The sequence below is a fragment of the Chrysemys picta genome, chromosome 8, assembly GCF_011386835.1.
Source record: "Chrysemys picta bellii isolate R12L10 chromosome 8, ASM1138683v2, whole genome shotgun sequence".
NCBI classification, from domain to species: Eukaryota; Metazoa; Chordata; order Testudines; family Emydidae; genus Chrysemys; species Chrysemys picta.
Window position 1 is genome coordinate 5,631,791 of NC_088798.1, and position 24,712 is coordinate 5,656,502.

A 24,712-nucleotide genomic window follows, 5' to 3' on the forward strand; every position below is an offset into this window, starting at 1 on the left:
ATATACATTGTTCACCGGCATTCAAGGGCATGGTCTCAAATTTAAAGGGACGGTTGAGAAATGTCTTCTGGATTCTATGTACCCGAAGGCTAAAATTCTCTTCTATATGCATAGTAGTCTTTACCCATTTACGGTGTAAAACTAGCTATAATGGGCTGCATCGATTGTAAGGGTGCAAATCTTTACATCAATGTGACCACATTTTAAAATCAAAATGACAGTATGACCTACATTTACAAGAGCCGGATGCTACGCTAAGAGATACTGAAGCATCTCTCCTCCATCCCTCCCAGCAGGACCTACAGGGAGCAGCAGCTCTATGATTTTCAAACGGGCAATTCCTCGTTGTATGTTTGTGTGTAAATACACCTCTACCCCGATATAACGCGACCCCATATAACACGAATTTGGATAGAACGCGGTAAAGCAGTGCTCCGGGGGGGCGGGACTGCGCACTCCGGCGGATCAAATCAAGTTGGATATAACACGGTTTCACCTATAACGCAGCAAGATTTTTTGGCTCCCGAGGACAGCGTCATATCGAGGTAGAGGTGTATGTGCATGGTATGCTTCATTTCCTACCGTTCCCTAGAATGAGCAGGGAGAATGGGCCAGTAAGCCAGCAGATCTTCCAAGATCCATGGAGGTGCAATGGCCTCTGCTCAACTGACCTTCCCTCACCTTGACAATGCGGCTTCTTCTACCTCCACTGGACAGTAGCCATCTGCAGAGGTATTGGGCTTGACGCAGGAGATCACTAGGTGAAATTTATGACCTGAGTTACTCAGGAGGTCAGACTAGATGATCATAATGGTTCCTTCTGGCCTTACAAAGCTAGAGATTAGTTTTACCATGAAAGAGATTATTACAACACCAGAGATGGATAAAGAAATAAGACAATATAGAAGTAAATTAAGTTTAATTTTCAGTAGATAAGTTAACAAGAGTGTCACAGAGAGGGGTAAGCAAATTGCTTCCTGAGTTTTCAGTCTCCAAAATCAGACCAAAAAATACATAGTAAAGTATGGAATGTATTAAATCTATAACTTAACATATTTTAAAAAACAAGGCTAAGTACAATTCATAATCTTTACCACTGGCACAATATATAAAATAGTTTAAATAAAGTATAACATTTTCTTATTAGTCACCAATACAGCATGTTGTATAAAAATATTTATATATAAAAATACACAGACACTTACTTCTCAAAAGGCAAATGTGAAACTCTGACAGACTGGGTGATGAAATCTGCTATCGTTCAGATTTCTCCATTTCCACTGGTTTGCTGGATTGGTTTCCAGTGTTCATTCTCTAGCTGTTTGGGATGGTTAATCCAGAAATTTGAAGGCATATTTTTCACCTGCCACGACACATTAGTGTAAATTTTTTAAAATGACTAGCACTTTTGGGTGCCCAGCCTGAGACAACTTAAAGCGGCCAACTTTCGCAGTGTGGGTGCTGAGCGCTTTCTGAAAATTAAGTGCGGTTAAGGTACCTCAAGTTGAATACTTGAAATTGCTAGTGACTTTTGAAAATTTGGGCCAATGCACTTCCATGATAGCTCTTGAACTACCTTGGCTCAGTATGCATAATGTAACAAAACCATTCTGATCTAAACTTCACCCACCTGGTTTGACTGCTGCAAGTGCCTGACCATGCCCCCTCCCCCATCAGACACTATCTTCCCACTAGCTGGAAAAGCTCAGATTTCTCACCAAAATAATACTTGACTGGAACCTGTGCATTCACCCGCCTACATCAAGAAATACAGTCAGGATAACACAGGAAAAAGTAATTAGGGACATGCTCCTCATGAGGTAAAGATTCCCTACATCATTATCCTTAGTGTAACACACATTGGTTTAAAGTTTCTTTGCGAAGACTACTGTATCCGATTCAGATTTAAGAATGTAACTGGCAAGAAATAAAACAATGTTCTGGGTCCACATGCTTGCCTACACCCCCCTCCTCAAAAGATGAAAATCTACTCCCCGGCATTTGTGTTCATTTCCAAGGCCCTGAGCTGGTGACATGCTTGAGCATCCTCAACATCTTGCAGGATGCGCTTAACTCCGACTGAAGCCAATGGGAGTGGAGAGTGCTCATCAAATTGCAGGGTCCAGCCTTAAGCATCCTCTGCACTTCCTGAGTCAGTAGGTGCGAAGGACAAGGGGGGCACTCACGGCCTTTTGGTGGGTTAAAAGAAAGGTACGGAGTAGGTCATTAGCAGCAGCTCCAGCTGATGAACGGACCAGCACCAAGAGGCCCCAAAGGAGCAGCACCATGGTTTCCTACCCAAGGGTGGTTGAGTTGGGGTTGGAAAGCCTTTGTGCTCTGACATGCAAAGCAAGAGAAGAACTTTTCCAAATGTCCTCAAGTCTACATTTTGAAGTGTGCTCTTTTAAGAGAAAACAAGGAAAGCTAGTGGTATATCATCTCTGGTAACAAAGCAGCAACCTTGCTTTCTTTAGTTTAAAAAAAAAATTTCAATTAAATTGTCTTAATCAACCAAATCAGTCAAGCAAAAACATTCCTACAAAATGCATCCATTTAAAGGTACAAGTCCCTTTATAAATGAGCTTCCTACTAAGTCATTAAACCTTGATGTCTATTAGACTTTAAAATACATGAAGTAAAGCTGACCAATCCCATTAGAACCTACAGCAGTGTCCGCATGTCAAAGGGCTGCGTGAGCGACTGGTTGGAAGTCACCATTTTTGGTGGCTTGGGTCATCGCTCTGCGTTTGGCTAAGCGGGATTTGGATGGGGGAGAAAGCTTCATGGAACAAATGGCCTGAGCAATGTTCTCTTGCTCTTCATCCAGCTCGTTCTCATGCTGCGACAGCTGACGGTTAAGGGCAATGGCCTCTGCTGCAAACAGCGTCAGGTCTTTCGTGCTGCTGTTCCTTCTGCAGGAAAAGGAAAATCAGGTTATACAACGTGTGCACAGAAACCATTGGACCCAACTATGCACCTGCCCAGTCTTCTTAAGGAAACATTTGTTTAGCAAGTAAGACACTTTCAGGTTTTGTTTTCACACTTGTACTTGTTAGTACGACTAGTGATTCACATTATAATGTGGATCTGGTCCCATGGTTCGGGCACAAGCCCGGGACTCCAGAAACCTGGGTTCAAGTCCCTTTTCTCTCACTGACTTTGTGATACCTTGGGCGAGTCACATAGTCTCTCTGTACCTCATTTCTCTTCTGTAAAACGTGGATAATAGTTTCCCCTCTGACAGGGGTATTGTGCAGAGGAATACATTAGAAGATTGTGAAGCGTACTGATACTACAATAATGGGGGCCACAGAAGACAGACTTAGAAAGCACTTCAGGAATAAGTTAACCCTGCTGCTATTATGTATTACGGTAACATCTAGAGACCCCAGCCTCTCTATAACTAGACACTGTACATAAACCTCAGTGAGGTAAGTACAATGCTCTTGTTACAGAGGGGAATGAGCCCCAAGAAGTAAAGTGACTCACCCAAAGTGAGGGGGGAGGGATAGCTCAGTGGTTTGAGCATTGGCCTGCTAAACCCAGGGTTGTGAGTTCAATCCTTGAGGGGGCCACTTAGGGATCTGGGGCAAAAATCAGTACTTGGTCCTGCTAGTGAAGGCAGGGGGCTGGACTCAATGACCTTTCAAGGTCCCTTCCAGTTCTAGGAGATGGGATATCTCCATTAATTTATATTTATATTAATTTAAAGAGAGACAGTGATCCAGTGGCAGAGCTAGGAATAGGACCTGGGTGTTCAGACTTGCAAAACCCTTGTCACAGAGCCCGTCGCTCAGAATTTTTCACCAAAACTCTGTCTCTGAGGCCTGACCTTACTCCCTCTTGAATTAATGGCACAATTCCCACTGACGTCAATGGGAGAAGGATCAGACCGTGTGTGTGCAGCAATCATTCACCCATCATTGAAACACAGCTTCCTTAGACAAGGTGCGCCTACACATCTTTCCTCCTGTGCCCCACACCTCCCATCTCGCCCTTCAAATCCCTCCAAGCATCTTAACACAGAGGAATGCCCTTTATTGCCTCTTGCACAACTAATCAAGATTAGATTCATTAGCACAACAAATTATAGCAACCAGATGTGCAACATAATTGTGCTTTCCTTAAAGGAGCGCTCCCAAGTTGTTACCCTATCGCTCTCCCCCATAATCCAGGTGGTGAGATGACTTTAGTCAGTCAGTGTCATCTCAACTAAATCTCTCTTGCTCTCATGCCTTTTTATTCCATGTGGAACACAGGGCCTCCACCACTGCCTTCCATCTTTGGTGGTCTCCTGCTGCACTCTGGGCTTCTTCCCATGCCATTTGGGCAGCTTTCAGTTCTGCTTCTACTGTGCAGGTCCATGTTAGCTTAGGTCTACTTTGTTGCCTCTGGCCCTGAGGGTTCCAGTCCAATGCCTGTCTTGTTATGTTATTCTCAACTAAAGCAACAGATTCTTAACAAGGATGGTTACCTTTGAAGAACTTGTGGCGTGGGTAATCCCCTTTCAGGAGCCTGCTATAAAATTTTAATTACAAAGTTAGGTAAATTTCCTTACTGTACTTGCATTTGTGCTGCCCAAGATTTTCCAACTGAAATCTACTCTCTGCCCACCCACCCCCATCGTTACAACCAAAACACTTCATACTTAATGACAGATTTTCTATTTTCCAAAGACATTAATAGGACAACACATTTCTCAACTTCCCTGTCTTTAAAAGAGATCCCATAGGGATTCAATAATTGCGCAGCTTTAAGGCAGTTTAATAACTGGGAAGCTCTAAATATAGTATGACTACAACAGCAGAACAAGCTATATTTGTATCTAGTTCAAACATGATGTACATGCTCTCCTGAACTGGACACTAACATACAAGATCATGCGAAATATTAAGGGTCCTCAAAGCCCTCACCTAGAATTTACCAGGATTCTTAATCACTGTATTAGAGATATGTCCCCAAAATATTTTCTCCAGTCCAGTGCCTCGCAGGCACAGGGAAAGCTATTTAAATGCACAGGCCAGTAATGCTGGGGAGCAAAAAGAGTGCCTTACGTTAGCACCTAGATAGATTCCTATTAATATCACATATCCATGGTGCTTAATAAAACCACTGGATTTTATTTACTTGATTAAACAAGGCACACACTAATACAGATATGGGCAGTGGCCATGTCTGAAGATGGCGGCTTGCTGTCTGACTCAGGAGAAGCCAATCTGCAATGCTTTAAAAGGATACCTACCCCTTGCAGCCATACATGCTGAAGAACCTGAGCAGCACCGAGTCTTGCTTTGGCATCACGAACTAGCAACTTTGAGATGAGATCTTTGGCATCATTGGATATATGAGACCAGTCCTTGTCCGGAAACTCATACTTGCCTTCCTGGATACTCTCAAAGAGCTTATTCTGCCAAAAGAATATTCATTTACACTAAATATTAACTACAAGAGAAAAGGTTTTGTTCCTGCCCTTTACAACGTTCCAAACCCCAAAACACTACACCCTTCGAAACAGCAGGTCCCAACTTCTCACTCTTAGCTGGAGGGCTTTGGTAGTGTATGTTAAACCCAGCTAGTGACAACGTAACCAGAGGCCCAAACTCCGAGATGCAAGTCTCCTAGCCCACGAGAGGAAGAGGGGTTGCCAAGTCTCAGACTTCAAATTTAAGAGGGGCACTCAGTATATTGGCATCCATAACTCACATTTCTACCTCACCCTCCCCACTTATCAGTTCAAGTTTATTCTCTGAGAGGATCACTAGTTGGGTTCTAGGAAAACCCAGAACAGTTTGCTTTGCAGCCCAATCTCATGTGCCAGCCAGCCCTGTAAAGTTCACACGTTATATATAAAACTCTCCCAAACATCCCAGATTATGCAGTCACCTGACAGACTCTGCAGACTTCTCCCCTGTCCCAGCCGCAGTCCGTGCCACAGTTCCCCACAAAAGGGGGATAGCCACTGAGCATGATATACAAAATCACACCCAGACTCCACAGATCACAGCGCTTGTCGTAGAACGTGGCCTCCTCTGTGAAGACTTCAACCACCTCTGGTGCCATGTATTCCGCGGAACCACACTAGTAAACAGAATTCAAATTCGTTTTCAACGGGAGTGGTGACGAACGATCAATGCAACCAATACAACATGCAAAAAGGGGACCATGAAACTGGATAAGATTGTCATCTTTGATGAACTACTTAGAGTAATGCCAGGTGATTGTAAGAAGTGGTCTAAAGATGGGACTGGGAGTCAAGGTGTACTGAATTTTAATCATGGCTCCGACAGGGGCATCGTAGCTTTGTTAAGTCAGAACGATTCCGCTTTTGCATCCCTCAAGAATAAAATGGGGCTGCGGAGAGGCTTAATGTTTAGAAAGTTCTCTGACCATGCAAAATGCTACGCGAGATATCCGGCTCTAGCTTTCCTAGGTGTGCAGGGGTAAGAGGAGCACAGAGCACTTGAAAATTTTTGAAAAAAAGCTTGTTTAATGCTTATGGTTTTTCAAAATGCAATGCATAGCGAACTAATTCCCTTTATGACAAAAAAAAAATCTAGCAATACAAGTGGACTGTCTTCTATAATTATTTTTTAAATTAACTCCTGCTCCACTGTTAGATTATCCTTTCATTGCACTGCCAAAAATAAACTGTCTGGGTTTATGTAGCAATGTGTGTTACAACTACACAGACAGCGGAAAAGCAGTAATGTAGCTTGAAATTCAGTCTTCTGCACATAATTTAATTGCTCAGTCCTCCGAGGCTCAGCTACCAATTCCAAATATTGGGAAACATACTGAATAATATTGTATAAATATGTCCTGAAAATGCGTTTTAAACCCAATCTAGACCCATAAAATTAAAAGCTACGCCAAAGCCTCCTTATTCAAAAAACACACGAGGAAGGGGAATTTTAGTAATGACGGATTTCACACCACTTAGAAGTGACCAACAAAAAAACAGACAAATAGCTAAATAATCAGCTACTGTACCAGTTGCTGGGCAACAGTCAGAACTACCAGAGAAACAAATACACAAAATTGTAAAAGTTCTCAGAGACCGATCTCTGTCAAGAGAGAGTGTTTAATACACATACAACAAATATTTTAGAATATACAATGCAAAAAAAAAGCTGGTTGGCTTAAGAGGATCACTAGATTTTAGTTAGATGTTTTGGAGAATCCCCAAAATGATGATTCAAGTTGTCTTCCTGGCTGTGAATCACAAAGTCTCAGACTGCACACAAGCACCAACTAATGCACACAGTATGTTACTGCTATCATTTGCTAACTACACCACTGGCTTTTGGATGGCGCAGCAAGATTCGTGATGGCATTTGAGAAGGATATATCATGTGAAAAAGCTACTTGCAGAAACATGTGCAATCAAACAGAATCAAAAGCTGAAACAATTCCATCACAGTCAGTAGCAGATGGACCACCAGGGCACTTTTTCCATCCTTTTATTTTTGTATTGCATCCCCTCAGGACTGAGGAAACAAACCTTTTACAGACCGAAAACCACCTAAGCTGTTTTTGCAGCTGCCCAAGAAATATCCTTTGCATATGCTAACTATATTTCATCTGTTAAACAATGAAAGACACAGAATGTTCATAGCAGGTTCATCCAGGATGGGTAAGGAATGGTGTCTCTAGCCTCTGTTGGTCAGAGGGTGGAGATGGATGGCAGGAGAGAGATTAATTGATCATTACCTGTTAGGTTCACTCCCTCTGGGGCACCTGGCATTGGCTACTGTCGGTAGACAGGCTACTGGGCTGGATGGACCTTTGGTCTGACCCAGTATGGCAGTTCTTATGTAATGGGTGTGACTATTGTCCTTTCCCTCCTCAGATGGAAAATGAGGTAGTGGTTTAGAGATGGACAGTACCTCAGATGAGGTAGTGGTTTAGAGATGGACAGTCCTAGCTACTAGACCCGTGCTCAAAGGGTGCATCTTCTACTGTGATGTGTTTCTTTATTCCTTTACTATTTACAGAATGATTATTTTTAAAAGAGAAGCAACAGAGCTCAGTTACAGTGATTTGATTTCCTCCCCAAACAGAACTTCTCTCCAGTTGGAAGTTCATTATAACTGGAATTGCAATGGGCACATTTTAGTGCTTTGAAACACTTTGTGATTTTTGTTCTGCTTTCCTATTTATAATTTGTATTGAGACAGTGCTCAGAGACATCAGTCAAAATCAGGCATCCGTCATGCAAACTGCTGTACAAACACAAACATGGCTCCTCACCCCCAAAAGTTTACAATTTAATTTCAGACAAGACAACTTGAAAATATAACATATCTCTCGTTTGCAAAAGGCTAGCTGTGTGCATAACTGGATGGTTCTCAGTCATTTACATGGGAGTTCCCTCCCCTATCCCTTAAATAGAGAAAGCCTGCAATCCACAGTCTCTGCGCCTCTAGACAAGGAATAGGTTCTCGGCTCTCTTTGAGCTGTGGCGCAAACCTAGTATCTGATCTCTCCATATTTAGAGTAGTTCCAGTAAGCCTTTTATAACCTGTCCTTTAGCGGTCTCAGTGGTTGCTTTACAGTATAAGTAATGGGGCAGAAAATAGTGGTTTACATACTGGAGTAGTTAATTCAGGAGTAGTTATTGGAGTACATGCACTGTTCAGTTTCACTCCACTGCCAAGGTCAAAGTCACATATTTTCACTGGTGACACCTGAAAATGGGAAGGGAAAAAAAAAAAAAAAAAAAAAGAGTTAAGAGGTTATGGAACCCAGAAACTAACAAAATAATTACATAGGTGTCAGTCCCCGTGGCATGAAAATTTTCACTTTAAAAAGGTATTAAGAAAATAAAAGAGCACCTTTTCTGGAGATTCACACAATATGTTTTCAGGCTTCAGATCCCTATGTGCAATGCCTAAAACATATGAGAAGACACGGATAAAATGTGTGTAGATTCCCTCAAATTTTTATCTCATTCTACCTTTCTTCACTGCAAGGCAGCCTCATAGGGCTATTCTGAGTCTAGGTTTGATATAAAAAGCTATCTAGCCTAAGGTTCCTTAATGACAATAAATAGATGATGAGCAGTGTATATTTGGATGGCACTGTACATGTCCCGCTGTATTTATTTTATGCAATTACATATTTATGAAAGTCAGTAAAGGAAAAAGATCATTTGAAACACTTTGGAATTACTCAGTGCACACCAAAATAATGCCTAAGTGGCTTATTAAAACCAATGAGCTGTAAGAAATATTTACACATACATGCATGGATGACAGTTTAGTGGCCAATCAGAGGGGCTGATGGAATGACCAATCGGGGACCAGAAGGGCCCTATATAAGGGTACGTCTACACTTACCGGAGGGTCCGGCGGCAGGCAATCGATGTTCTGGGATCGATCCCGGAAGTGCTCACCGTCGACGCCGGTACTCCAGCTCGGCGAGAGGAGTACGCGGCATCGACAGGGGAGCCTCCCTGCCGCGTCTGGATCCGCAGTAAGTTCAGACTAAGGTACTTCGAATTCAGCTACGTTATTAACGTAGCTGAATTTGCGTACCTTAGTCCGAAGTGGGGGGTTAGTGGGGACCAGGCCTAAGACTAGCAGCAGAGCAGAGAAGTTCAGTTGCTGGGTGGAGCTCGAGAAGTGAAGATTGGGTGGTGACTGGCTGGCAGAAAGGGCAGCAGCAGTACCGCGGACAGCTCACTGCAGACAGGACTGAAGCCCGGGGAAGGCTGCTGAAGCCCAGGGTGCCTGGCTGGCAGGAAGAGCAGCAGGACCAGCGGAAGTGAGGGTAAGCTGAAGCCCAGGGGGACTGAGCACAGAGCCTGGCCAGGCCAACGAGGTACCCAGATGGGCCCTGTTGGTCTGGTTGAAGACTGAGCCCAAGGAGGCCTGCTGAACCACCACCAGCTGCAGGTACTGAGATGGGCTCCGACTGGGTGGCTGAAGAACGCAGTGCCTCTGGGAAGAAGCTTAAGAGCTACGGCCCCATACCAGGGCCAAAATAAGAACTTGGGACCGTTTACCTCGGAAGGGGGGATAGTGTATGCAGCTCGGCCGGAGGGCTAAGTCGCTGAAGACCTGCCAAGAGAAACATCAGCCGGGGGAGTGCTTGCGAGAGGCAGGCGCTGCCTGATGCAAGACCAAAGAAAAGCAGGCTCACACCTAATTGCGAGAAAAGGGGCCATCCGCGAGAGGTGGGCGTCTCCCCTCCCCCCGTGAGAAGAACTGTGTTTGCAGGCACTATCCGCCAGAGAAAAGGGGACGCCCACGAGAGGTAGGTGCTGACCCCGTTATACCAAAACACAGATAATCGGAGGCATCCAGAAACCCAGAAAAGGGAATAATTTGGAGGTTTGTTTATTTGATTGTTAACTGATTTCTGGAGGGCATCACAGAACAAGTGAGTCTTAAGAAGTCACCTGTAACACCCATCCATACAAACAACATATGAAGGTGGTTTTACAGCACTGAAGCATTTCTTCATGCACCTTAAACTTAAGAAGGGCAGTTATAGCAAATGAACCACCAGAAGTAAATCACTGAACAGCACAACTAACTTGTTTGCAGTTTAATGACCATCACAGCAACACAATTTTTCAAAAGTTGCTAAACTTCGGCACACATGCTATTTACTATTTTGGAGTATGAGAAAGTAAGGGTGCTTTATAAATAAGCAGGTAGGAGAAGAGTCAAAGCCTATTAGTTTAGGACATTAAGCGATTTCCTGCAGTTTAACTACAAAAATAGTTAAATTTCTAACCAAAAGGATTCCTCAAAGTGTTAATACTGGTGCAACCCACCTTTTTGTGTGGAAGAGTGTTGTGATCAAGATTGTGATAAGACAACACGCCTGGGATTTCTAGCTAGTCTCCCAATACTTGTTGCTTTATTTGTCCCCAGCTCCTACAATGTATTTCACTGCTGTGTGTTAAGGTTTTGTGGGTTGCAGATTCTCATTTGCATTTTTGGGTCCATTATGTAACAAATTCACTTTGTAATTACTCCACAGTGCCTTGGAAGGAAAGCAGCCACCTTTTAAATATTCATGCAATGATTTCTTAGCTAGCCATGGGGTTTCTTCCCAAGTGTGCCATGTGAGTGTTCAGGGAAACGATCATTCCCTTAAGTTTTAGAATATCACTAACTGGAAGATTAGTTGTCTTGTTGATAAGGAACATTTGAGTTAAGAAATCACTAGCAGCATTAGCACCATGACAAAATGATGTGTGATAACACTGCTTTAATTTCCTGTTTACTTTAATGTTGTGTGAGCCACTTACTAATTATTTTAATGCCACACAGTAGAACCATAAAGTAAATGGGAAATGAAAGGCGATATTACTGCAGGTGATGCTGCAGCGATGTTCATGCTGTACTGCTCTTCACCAAATGACAAAATCCAAACCAGGACAAACAAAAAGTTGCGTCACTGTTTATGAAGCCATTTTGCAAAAGCTTCCCTTGTCTTCCCTTTCCAAAGGCAAGCTAATGATTGACAGTAATTACCAGAGCAAGAAATGAGCTGAGTGGGGAACTAAGCCATCTTGGATTTTACTACTGACATTTCCCAACACTAAGTGCTTCAATATTAAATGCAAACCATTTTTTTTTTTATAAATTCATCTACTTTTGCTAGACACGCTCCCCTCTCCACGTCTGGGCAAATGTGAAGAAAGCTCAACATGCTGACATCTGTGGTATGCCTTGAACAGGCAATACCCCGGACAAGACAGTAACCTGTATATAGGTTAACGTATGCTTTTACTGTAACCTTAATTTCTGTACTTTCCCTAGACGCTCTGCCTGAACTTCCTGTGGCTCAATTTACCCATCACTCTAAGCCATAACTCTCAAACCACGCCACATGAGGGGCAGATCCTCAGCTGCGGTAAACGGTCATCACTCCATTAGAGTCTCTTCCGCCGCATTTACACTTGGAGATCGTTGCTTCACCTTAGTCGTCATATAGCCAAGCTATTAAGATTAGCAATACATCTTTCTCCATAAATCAGTTCCATCAGCTGATTAGCTAGCTAAAGATCTTCTCTATATTCCACCCCCTAATTTGACTTCTGTACTAAAGTGCATAGAGATATACAATATCCTATATACCTTAAGTCTGCCATTTTATTTGTTCCTCAATTGCTTAACATTACATTAGTAGCCGAAAGCCCATGCTGTTGTACAGGTACAATTTGTAAAGTCACATGTGTATAAACAGCTAAAAATGGCTAAGAACTTATTAACTGGACATCAGACCACAAATCCCACTGATGATTGAACATGAGGATATGCTGAACAAAAACTTTCAACCATGCTTGTAGCTGCTTCAAACCCCTCACGCGGACTCAGACATTTTAGGCTTCAGAGTAACAATCTCGGAATTTTATTACATAGATTCTTTACCTTTTATGGGCTTAATCCAGCAAGGTGCTGAGTGCTATGGCCGCACTCCAACAAAAGACTTAAGCACATGAGTAGCTCTGGGACTTAAAGATAAGCACATGCTTAAGTGCTTTGCTGAACTGGGGCCAGAGTGCTCTTCTGTCAAGATATTTCCTAAACCTAGGGAGCATTTGCAATCCTGATTTGTAGGGTGGAACAAGGGCAAGGAGTAAATACCTTTATACTGTCCATTGTAGACAGAGAGATTTAATGTCTGGTTACATGCAATCTAATTCAGACACATTGATGGTGCAGTGATGAGAGCAGGTGTCAATAAACCAAGTAACTTAATTCAGATAGGACCACCAAACAGCCGAATGGTAATTGTTTTAATTGTGCCCATTGAGTTTTATATCAATATATTAAAGCTGCGCAAAGCACATACAACATATTTAAATTTAGAGCTTGAGAATCCACCCCAAATTGTAAAAAGGATAGGGAACAAATTCTGCAGTGAGATTATTTTCCACAAAAAGACGTGCACATATTTTTGCGCTTGCACAAAGTTCTACTGAAATCAGTTTGTCTTCAAGCAGGCATGAGGATTCGCTTGCTTGCAGCTACTTACCTGGTTGGAGCCTTTAGGCTGGAGAAAAGATCTTACTGTAAAAGTAAGCTGCTGTAACTGACTAGAGCAATTCTCAATAAATATTGTGAAAAGAATCCAGGTAAGACTGAAAGGAGACTGTAAAAAGTAAAAGTAGTTCTGTTCCAATAGCCATCACATGCTGGTTTAAGCACAACACAAAAACAGACCTAACTTTCCATATTAATTCTCCCTGCCTGGTGATTTAAACCTTCCAACAGGAGAGACCCACTTAAACACAACTCTTATTAGAAAATGTTTGGGAAGATAAAGGAAATTTGACATGACTGTAAAGGTTAGCAAAGTTAATGCTTAATGCTGAATATTTATGGATTAAACTTTGTAATTTGTTTGGCATGTAGAACCTCAATCAGGAGCACATAGAAAGGTTTTTTGTTTTGTTTTTTACCTTTTGTATGCAGAAAATCCAGAGCAGACGCAATGTCTCTTACCACCCTGCTGGCTTCCCGTTCATTAAAGTGCTTTCGCTTTTGTATGTGGGCTAGGATCGAACCTGTGAAAGTGACAGGCAAACAGAAGAAGAGAAGCCTATTTGAAGCAGAGCTACTGAATGCAAATACTGCCAGTATCAAACACCAAAGGCCCTGCGTATATTGGGATTGGAGTTGTGTTAGCTTCAACCTCTTTGTAACTAGCACAGGTCTGATCCCAGTGTGAACAGTGCTAAAATTTAGAAGACTATTCATAATTAGATTAGAGTAGGATTTCACGCTTGCTCAATTAACATGTTACATGGGTTTTGTTTCATTTGGTATTAGTTTATATTTTTATGGAAAACATGTCAATGTAACTAGGAACAGAAACTTTAGAATCCTTTATGTCTTTGATTATTCTTTGGATTAGCTTGCTAGTAACTAGCACGTTTGGACAAAACTCAGAATGACAGAAAAAGGATAGAAGGCATACTTGATACACAGTCAGGGCCGGCTCCAGCGTTTTTGCCGCCCCAAGTGGCAAAAAAAAAAAAAAAAAAAAAAAAAAAGCTGCGATCGGCGGCAGCTCTACCGCCACTGTTTCATTCTTCGGCGGCAATTCAGCGGCAGATTCTTCCCTCCGAGAGGGACTGAAGGACCTGCCGCCGAATTGCCGCCGAAAAGCTGGACGTGCCGTCCCTTTCCGTTGGCCCCCCAAGCACCTGCTTGCTGTGCCTGAAGCCGGCCCTGTACACAGTTTTGCAAGAGTGAAAATCTAGCATGTTATAATGAACTGAAAGTGCACAAAAGATACCAAATCAGGGTATTACTGCAGATATGCAAATAGTCTGTGTGTGTAAGATAGCACTGGCCTGGTAGCGAACTTCAAAAACGGATCTAACCATGGCCTAGCACGTGGGCTGCTGCTGAAGGTTTGCCACAGCACAGTGGGACTCTACCTGCTGTGGTACAGAATGACCTGGGTGTCATCTAATTTTGTGTAACCTATGCTTGACTGGTGAATAAATTTTGGCACTTTTGTCCCTCAGTGCCAAAAACAAAACCCCACCCTCTTCTTTTAGATGTGCATTTAAAACTTCCACTAAAGTCAAGGTGAGATGCTTTAGTGGAAGAATGTCCCACTTTGTGCTAGGTCTTGTTCAGGATTCCATTCAGACACAACACTAGTGAACGTAGATCAATTTTCAGACAATATTAGTGTCCCTTTAATACAGGATAAAGATTTTTCCCCCGAATTGGTTCAGATTTTCCTCCAACATAAAATCTTTCAAGGCTTACAGTTAATGTTGACCACTAGGCTCCTACCATAGTGAATGGCCCTAAACTCCTTTTCTTTTTTCCCCCCCCACGCACTCAGCACGATTGTTATATTTACTAGAAAGGTCAGGTAGTGAGGACCAAGGACAAATTCCTGCCTGTTGATATGAAATCCTTGAGGCAGTGCATGTTTATACACTGAGCTACTTCAGTCCTATTATTTTGAATTGGTAGATGCCCAGGAAGGAAACCTCACATACTGTACTATATGGAGGGTGATGTTCCCCCATATTTATCCATCAGGCAGCTGCTGCCACTTTTGCATAGTGGCAACCCATACTAGTGCCAAAAACAGACATAAAATAACCTTTCTACTCCTTTGCGAGATTCCCGTTTATTCATCCCAGGACTGAAATAGCTCTTTTGGCCACAGCGTCACACTGGGAATTCGTGCTCAGCTGATTACAGTGACCCCTGAAAAAGATTTGGGGGCTGTGGTGGATAGAGTCCCCCATCCTGTAAGTATGGCCTCCATGTTTTGTTCTTAGATGTATACATTTACATTTAGACGTACTAAAACGCACATCTGTTTGCTTGCGCCCAGTTTAGCAAGAGATCCAAGTCGTTCCGTATCAGTGACCTGTCCTCTTCATTTTTACAATTTCCCCATTTTTGTCTCATCAGCATCATCACTGATAAAATTTGTTATGTATACCGTATCATTTGTTCAAAAAGGGACTTTTGGGAATGGAGAGAGAAGACCTTTAGGATGCTCTGGAATGAATGATATGTACTTTAAATTCAATCTTGTTCCACATTGAAGTGGGTTAATCATGTAAATTAAGCAACAACAAAAAAAGCTAGATTGAAACATAAGCAATTTATACATTTTGTTTAAAAGCTCTCGGGCCAAGAGATTAGTGATAGTTGAGAGTCTGTTTAACCAATTACCCGGTTATAGTAAGGCATGACTGCAATGGGAAAGTGCAAGTTATGCAACCCTCTGGCTAACTGCACAGCCACATAGCTCGGGCAATGGAGTCCCATACAAATATATTTGCAAAGTGATGTGGGAGCTGAATACAACCTTGCACATAAACCAAATTATAGTCAGAGGTGCCAGACACGCTGCTGAGGACAAAACCAGTATCTGATGGAGTATATGTAGTGTTGCATGTCAGGCACAGGAAATTAGAGCTTCATCCCTAACTCACATTATTTCAAGTGTGTTTCAATGGTACTAGTTGCAATACACAGATATAAAGCTTACACACAGACACCGAGTTCCGATCCCAGCCTCAGCTGGGGAGGTGGGCTGAAGGAGAGAGCCCCTCTTTAACTCATAAGTACACCCACACACACACCCCCAACTGATACAGGAGCTATACACACAGCCCCTTTATTACACTCTGATAAAATGGGTTACAAGTTATTTGGGAAGAGCATGGAAGGAGGGAGGCAGACAGAAAGGGGCCTCATGCTTTCAAAGCATGAACTTAATGTAAGACTGTTCCCATCTTCTATTTGAGATAAGCCTTATTTAGTTAAACTCGTATGGGAAGACTGCAATTCCTGCAAAAGACACAATTCAACACCAAAGAGTTTTGGGACATTATCAGGCAGCATTTTAAAAGGACAAGAGAAGCAGGTTCCTTTTTGAAATATGTCATTACTACTGATGTTTCAAGGGAAAACTTGTATCTAGTGTTTTGCTAAAGAAAAACCATGGATGAACACCGATAACCCTAGCACTATTTCCTGTCAAGCTCCACTTTTGCCTGACTAGCAATGGCAGAAAGCCCACTCCCTTGTGAGGTGGTTAAGACACCCTCCTTACTAACCCATGAGTGCCCAAGCATGCTTAATTGGACGAGCCCTCAAAAGACTCATAAGCAAGCTGTTACAATTCAGTGTCATAAGGCAGAAGCAAAAGTATTATTTGCAACAGCTCCCCATAGCTTTCCAGAAAAATAATAAGTCACTGAATAGCTACATCATATTATTAGGAGGTAAAATGCTGCCACAGAGAATGCTGTGACAATGTGACAGCCTGACAATGTGACATCCGGAGGTGTCTGTATCTGCTAAGATCATGCAAAACATTTCTGAAATTTCACCCTATTTTCTCCCTTTCCCTATTGAGACTATTTGACTTGATAATTATACTCCAAATCTTCCAGCCTAACAAAGTTGAACATTTCATTATTTAACTATAAAGCAGAAGATTTGTAAATGTATGATCAGCTACATCAATATGCACCTTATCATGCATTTAAAATAAATCCTTCATCCTGTTTTGAAGAGATCTCTTTAAAATACTGAAGCAATGACAGATCAAGCTAACTCTTAATAAAAATTCACAAATATGATGTACAATACCTCCTCGCAATTTCTCAAAGACAAGGTAATACCTTGTGTCATCTTCAAAAAATTCTATTAACTCCAAAATGTTCCTTAAAGAGAAAATAAAACAAGCAAACAATGGAAAAAGTGTGTTAAATATTTCTTTATATGCTAAAAATATGAAGTGCTAGAAGTAACCAAAAAATGAAAATATTAATTGGGAAATAGGTTATTTTTGTAGCCTGTGGGATTGAAAAAAATTGTATGTTCACCTTACACAGGTCAGATTCCACTACTTAAATTTTACATAACTGAAAAATAAAGCCGTCTACTAGGCAGGGTTATAAAAAGAGAACAGCTGAATGGTAACAGAGAAAAATGAGCTGTAATAGTTTGCAGTTAATAATTTGGAACAGCATGTCTGTCCTGAAGGCAAGAACAAAAATAATTACTCGCCATTCTTCTCCCCTATAAGTCACAGAGTGGAACTTAACACTGTTTGAAGGAGACAGCAACATCTGTCTGGTAGACTTTGGGCTCAGTGTGATAACCAACAGGTCACAACTAAGTGTTGCTTAGCTAGGTTGTGTTCATTGCGGCAGAAAGTATAAACATCCCTTGTTGCCTTAAGAATTACAACACAAGGTCAGTCTGCATTTAAGTAAATATGAAATTCATACTTTGCACGTTGTCATTAAAGTTTCATTTTTTAATCACTTACGTATTGGATGCACATGAATTGTTAGGTGCATACCAGAAATGGAGATACAATGATACATCCCTCAAAGAATCTAACAAGTTATACCGGTTGTTTTAGAAATGGCCTTACAAAAGCAGTTGTAACACCAGGCAGTATGAAAATGATGCTTAATGAGGTGGTCATTCTTTCAAATTGCCTTTGGTAACTCAACATTATCTCCATCCCTACAGTATTTCCATGGTTAAATGTGTTTGTACAGAGCCTGCCACTGTGGAGTGTAATCCTGCTGCAGAACAAGTAAACAATAAGGAACACTGCAAATGTGGAGATAATGGTATCTAAGGTCTTTTCAGACAAATATGGGACTTTTCATAAATAAATTATTGGAATGAAAGCCATTTAACATTCAAGCATATTACCTCCACGCTGATCTGGCTGCCAATAAGTTTTAAAATTTCATTTCCCCCCCAAATATTTTTTTAAACTTTCAAATAAAATGTAGTAGGCATGTGAGTTACACACCCAAAACATTAAGGCTAAATTAAAGTTGATATGAAGGAGAAAAATGCACTTCTGTCCCTTCCTACACCACCAGTTCTGAGAGACACCTGCTAAAGACGAAAGTAAGCAATACTTACTTGTTACCCTGACATTGATACAATGTTTCTACTTCACGAAAAACACGACTCCGACTGTGTCCGGTATTTTTCTCAATTATCTGTTAAAAGAATTGGAATCTATATTTAAACATGGCTCTGGGGCCCGCATGTACAGTTCTGACTTTGGGTTCAGGAGGTCCGGGTTTAAATCCCAGTCATGCCCTGTCACAGGGAAACATCCATGGCTTGTCTAATTTCACATGTGAAGGCATTCGTCACAGCACTTAATGCAGCACGGGAAGGCATTCAGATACTACAGTAATGAGGGCAATCTAAGAACTGGAAAAGAGTAGAAAAAGGGACATTCAAAATCCAATTACCACATTTTAATTTTACATGGCCGGAAAAGGAAATCCTGAGTTTTTACAAGAAAGAGTTTTATGGCATGACTCAAATCTAGCAATCAAAAGAGAAGAATTGGTTATTACAGGAATCTAAAGACACAGTTTTGACTTCATTGCAAGATGAGAGTTGGTTAGTTAATTCAATAACTTTGCCAAGTGTGATGCATTCACGTGTCTGAGAAACCAGACCTGTTCATCAATACCAGGAAGCTGCAATACAATTCTGCACTTCAGGCACTGCTCAGGGGAAAAAACAAAAGGGTGAGGACTGGAAAAGCAAGGGTGTTACAAAAAAGTTGCAATTAAATGATAGATGTGTGGGCTGGAAGCTTGTGAAGTAGCTACAGGTTCTATCACTGGCTATATCCAATATAATAGTTTCTCACTTTCACAAGCACAAAATTCACCCATAAAAAAGGAAAGCTCAGAAGCGAATATTACTGGTGAGGTATGTACCTTAATGTAGTTTATTCATAAAATTGTTAATGCTCTAGTCTCAGTTTTTAACCTCAACAAATCAAATGATAAAGGCTTTCAGTATCTACAGGGCCAGATTTTTAAAGAGGCTTCAAAACAGCTTCCATTTTTGTCTCTCCAATATTATGTCAGAAGTGATATAGTGTTTAGACAATCAGGTAGTGAGATGTCTAGATATTATCACTTACACTTGCAATTAATCGCTGCCTCAAAACTACAGGCACAAAATGTTTCTTTTTAAAAGCTGGTCGCAAATACTCTCTAATTCCAAAGTTGGTGCCATTAAAGAGTTTGTTGCATCATAGCATTTATCTTTACCAAGGTATTTTCATAGATTCATAGATTCTAGGACTGGAAGGGACCTTGAGAGGTCATCGAGTCCAGTCCCCTGCCCACATGGCAGGACCAAATACTGTCTAGACCATCCCTGATAGACATTTATCTAACCTACTCTTAAATATCTCCAGAGACGGAGATTCCACAACCTCCCTAGGCAATTTATTCCAGTGTTTAACCACCCTGACAGTTAGGAACTTTTTCCTAATGTCCAACCTAGACCTCCCTTGCTGCAGTTTAAACCCATTGCTTCTTGTTCTATCCTTAGAGGCTAAGGTGAACAAGTTTTCCCCCTCCTCCTTATGACACCCTTTTAAATACCTGAAAACTGCTATCATGTCCCCTCTCAGTCTTCTCTTTTCCAAACTAAACAAACCCAATTCTTTCAGCCTTCCTTCATAGGTCATGTTCTCAAGACCTTTAATCATTCTTGTTGCTCTTCTCTGGACCCTTTCCAATTTCTCCACATCTTTTTTAAAATGCGGTGCCCAGAACTGGACACAATACTCCAGCTGAGGCCTAACCAGAGCAGAGTAGAGCGGAAGAATGACTTCCTACACTTTGAATGGGAAACAGCAGTAAATGTAACTATAGTGGTTAGTGGTGCACTCTGTACACTCAAGAGTCCTGTGGCATCTTATAGATTAATAGATGTATAGGAGCATGAGCTTTCGTGGGTGAATACCCACTTCTTCGGATGCATCCAAAGAAGTGGGTATTCACCCACGAAAGCTCATGCTCCAATACGTCTGTTTGTCTAGAAGGTGCCACAGGACTCTTTGCTGCTTTTACAGATCCAGACTAACACGGCTACCCCTTTGATTCTGTACAATGAGCTGCTCTGTCAAAAGCTGATAGCTATTTAATAGGCCACCTTGGACTACTTGCCAATCAGAAATACAGAAGCAATGTGGCAGATCACAAGCTATTCGAACAAGTTGAAGAAAAATGCTTCTGATGGACCTTTTGCCTCCACTTTTATAAATTAAAACACCAGCTGTTAGAATTCCATTCAAAATAGGATGGAAAGGAAAAGCCAGGGAGGTCTAACCATTATAGGGTATATTATTTTGTGTGAACTCTGTCCACTGCTAAAATATTTCAGCTCGTTCCAGAGGGCATGGTACAGAATGTCTATCAATGCTACTTATCACCAGAACTGACCGTTTTGGGTTTTGGTTGTTTTTTTAAATAAAGAGCCCTCCATATTATTGCAGGTACTCTATCACTGATTCAGTGTGAGGAATAAGAGATGCAGCCACAAATGAAAACACTCCCTCCTTGAATTCTAGACTTACTTTTACTGCATATTCTTGCCCATTTTGCAGACTAACAGCACCTTGAACCTTGGCATATGCTCCCTCACCAAGGAGCTCAGCAGTCAGCTTGTACAAGTCTGCCAGAAAAATCAGCACAAAGCAAACATTAGCAGAAGTATTTTGGTGAATTGTAAAGACAAGCTACTGTTTTGATGAGCAGCCCTAATACAACGGCAACTATGAGAACTCCCTTGGTAATAAACTGGGGAAGTTGCATTTATGCAGCATTTTCACTTAGCTGCATCAGCTTTACTTACACTTCCATTTTTATCTGTTCTGATCACCACCCAAACAACACGGGAATGGATTTCCTTGTAAGAGTGAAACTGCAATCCTATTAATATTAGGAAGTGTTTCTAACTCAATGAATGCTGGAATCTCAACTACTTTTCCTATGTTCTCAGTATCTTACCTAATTAGGGATTCAAAGATTAGAAAATCAGCCCTCGGTTTTCAAAGAGGACAATGTTTCATCATTTCTTAATCAGAAAATGCTCTAGGTTTAGAAATCTATAGAATAAATACCTCCTGAAGTTTAAATATTAAAGCTAAAATGATATTTAGGGTAATTACCTCGAGTTTTTGGTTTTCACTCAGTGCTATTTTCCGCAGGTGTTTTTTTTTTTTTTTAATTGATCATAGATTCATAGATTCTAGGACTGGAAGGGACCTCGAGAGGTCATCGAGTCCAGTCCCCTGCCCGCATGGACAGTTACATTGAGCTGTTCTAAAATGGTTTACATTAGCAGGTACATGTTACTTAACAGAAACAGTTTGTATGCAAATATTCTAAAAAACAAACACCTGTTTAGATGTTCTGCACCTTGCCTATTCTAAAAACAAATTTACAATGGAAATACAAAGGCAAAGAGCTCACTATAAGGAATAAAGGCACTGAAGAAAACAAGTGATGAAGAAATAAAAGATGAAGCAGTGTTAATTTTCACTGCACTGGCGAACAGCAATTATTTTGCTTAGAAAATTGAAAGGGGCCAAGAGGACACAGACATTATAAATCAGAGACACTGCAAATTGACACCAACCTTCAAACTTCCCTGGGAGATGGTCTGTGGCTCTGGTCCTCCTTTTTTTCTTTTTCTTTTTGCCGTTATCTACTATGGTGAGAGGCTGACTGCTGACCATCTCTGTGTGGCAGAACAAAGGCAGCTTAAACAAACCTACCCTAAGTTAGGAGGAAATCAACAGGGGTTGCATGTGTGCTCTTAAACTATCCTAAATGTTCACTGCTTTTCTTCATCATTATAGGCGGACATCTCTCCAGCAAAATAAGAAGAAAGCAAAAAAGAATTTGGATGCTAATTAAACACGCACACGAAGTAGTGCTGGTTTGATAAGTAGGACAGAAATACAAGGCAGAAATACAAGCAATTATCATGCATGAAAGTAGCTCCTATTCCTGCTACCACAGTGTATACTAAGTCAGCCCTGCGAGCAGCACTGCTCAGACTGCTGCAAGAGCCACCTGCATGCTACCATCACCTAACAAAGACCCCGGGGGTTAGCAGAATTCAGTGCAAGTACACAGGTGTTGGCAGAGAGTTACAACATTTTATACTTTTTCCAAGTCCTTTTGTTTCAAAAGAAAAGGGGTTCCCATCGCAGCAATTGGGAGAGTCAAGGAACAGGAAGGCACAGAGTCTCAGACAGGTGGGGAAAATGGAGGAACGTAGACTAGACTTGTAAACAAGACAATTAGCATACCAAATCTGACTACTGTTCCATTTCAGCTCATTCCCCAGCTCTGAGCGTGGACATGCTTCACAGACATGTGCAAGCCATAACAAACAATTACACACTAACCTGTCCATAGGGGAGGTTTCTTTCTAAACACAGATCAGTGGTTTGCTTATGCCCTGAAACACAAGTGTTCCTACCCTTTATAGATTTTCTTCTCGTGTTATGTAACTGTGGATTTTATCCCTATCAGTGTCTAGTCCTCATTACCTTCTTATTATGCCCTTGTTTGGACTCAATAACCTCACTCACTCTCTGCCATTAATTTGCATTGTGTACCAAAAAAAACAACAACATATCCTCTTGTTCTTGTACTATAGGAATGGGTACCTAGGAGCATCAGATTTCCCTTTTGTATCATGACCCTTTTATTAGTCTCCTCTCTGAACAGGCCTAATCTTTTCAATATCTCTGCATGTGTAAGCTTTTCCACGCCTCTAATCATGACTATCCATGCTGACAGATACCATGCTAGCTAAAATCAGCGTTCAAACAGTTAAGCACTGTTTTGCCATAACCTTGTCAATCATTTTCCAGAATTCTTGTAGGTAGGATTCCTAAAGAATGAAATGCAAATAATACACTGTTTTACTTTTTTTTTTTTTTTTTTTTTTATAATAAACATAACATACTGCTGTGTTGTGCCACAGAAAACAGAAATCCCTGTAGCAGGTAACATTCTGAGCATACTGGCAAAAGGAAGCAGAGTAGATGTTAAGGGGATCTTGTCAACAAATCTTTTTTTCTTAATTAACCAATTTTTAAAAAGGCTCCAGTTTCTAATGAAGCACCCACTAAATAATACATCTTTTCAATTATTATTGATTTTAAAATAAGGGCTTTTCTGCTCTCCAGTGATGTTTGTAAAGGTCTTTTCAGAATAAGAAGCTATGCAAGTTAAGAGTAAGACAGATTACACAAAGTGCTGTCAAAGGCACAAAATAAGATGGAATACAGAGAAAAGCATTTTTCCTGCCAACACCTTTCAGTGATAGTAATTATGGGAGTCACTTAACTGCCATATGTTGTGTACAAAATTTTCAGGCTAGAGTGATTTGGAAATTGGTGAAAAATCTGTGTCCCTTTAATGTCACTCATTGAAATACTTAATGCATCACTCAAAGCCACAATCATCTTTCAAGTATCAGAGGCGTAGCCGTGTTAGTCTGGATCTGTAAAAAGCAACCGAGTCCTGTGGCACCTTATAGACTAACAGAAGTATTGGAGCATAAGCTTTCGTGGATGAATACCCACTTCGTCAGACGCATGTGGTGGAAATGTCCAGAGGCAGGTATAAACATGCAGGCAAGAATCAGTCTAGAGATAACAAGGTTAGTTCAATCAGGGAGGATGAGGCCCTCTTCTAGCAGTTGAGGTGTGAACACCTAGGGAGGAGAAAATGCTTTTGTAGTTGGCTAGCCATTCAGTCTTTGTTTAATCTTGAGCTGATGATGTCAAATTTGCAAATGAACTGAAGTTCAGCAGTTTCTCTTTGGAGTCTGGTCCTGAAGTTTTTTTTGCTGCAGGATGGCTACCTTTAAATCTGCTATTGTGTGTCCAGGGAGGTTGAACTGTTCTCCTACAGGTTTTTGTATATTGCCATTCCTAATATCTGACTTTCATCTTTCGATCAATGTTACTTTAGACACACCGCAATGAGACTAAAACCTAAGCTTCAAAGAGATGGTTCCTCACACCAGAAAGTAAACTAATCATTTAAACGTAAGTTGAATTAGTGAAAAGTTGACATTTCCAACTTGTGTTCTGTACTAAATTTGTGCACAAACAGGGACGCAAGATTTGTTAATTAGCTTTTTGTTCTGCCTGTGATCTGATTAGGATACCTCTGTATGATGACACCTAGTTTCCTTTTCTGTTGAAACTTTAAGCAAGGAGGAAGCTCATTGCAGTTTTGTTCTCATTAGTCACTCCATTTTGATAAACCACTTCTATGCTTAGGCCCGAGTAGCAACTTGAATGACATGAGAAAACTCCTTTATCCCAGCAACTTGTTTTGAGGCCTCACCTCCTTAATGGAGTGTTCTTTGGAGTA

General features: G+C 41.2%; 1 protein-coding gene across 3 annotated transcripts in view; it reads right to left on the reverse strand.

The window, feature by feature from the left end:
• Positions 1–902: 902 nt before the first annotated feature.
• MKNK1 (MAPK interacting serine/threonine kinase 1) overlaps positions 903–24,712 on the reverse strand; it is a 38,249-nt gene continuing 14,439 nt past the window's right edge. For 2 of the 3 annotated variants that reach the window (XM_008167942.4, XM_042845025.2), the window contains 11 exons: positions 21,948–22,049; positions 20,884–20,981; positions 18,408–18,487; positions 17,106–17,179; positions 13,424–13,528; positions 8,835–8,890; positions 8,592–8,687; positions 5,884–6,078; positions 5,243–5,407; positions 4,475–4,518; positions 903–2,912 (listed from right to left, as the gene is read on the reverse strand). In XM_008167942.4, the coding sequence (XP_008166164.2) occupies positions 2,681–2,912; positions 4,475–4,518; positions 5,243–5,407; positions 5,884–6,078; positions 8,592–8,687; positions 8,835–8,890; positions 13,424–13,528; positions 17,106–17,179; positions 18,408–18,487; positions 20,884–20,981; positions 21,948–22,049 (1,247 nt within the window). In that variant the 3' untranslated portion in view covers positions 903–2,680. The remainder of the gene's footprint in view (positions 2,913–4,474; positions 4,519–5,242; positions 5,408–5,883; positions 6,079–8,591; positions 8,688–8,834; positions 8,891–13,423; positions 13,529–17,105; positions 17,180–18,407; positions 18,488–20,883; positions 20,982–21,947; positions 22,050–24,712) is intronic. The other variant, XM_008167943.4, reaches the window with a different exon arrangement.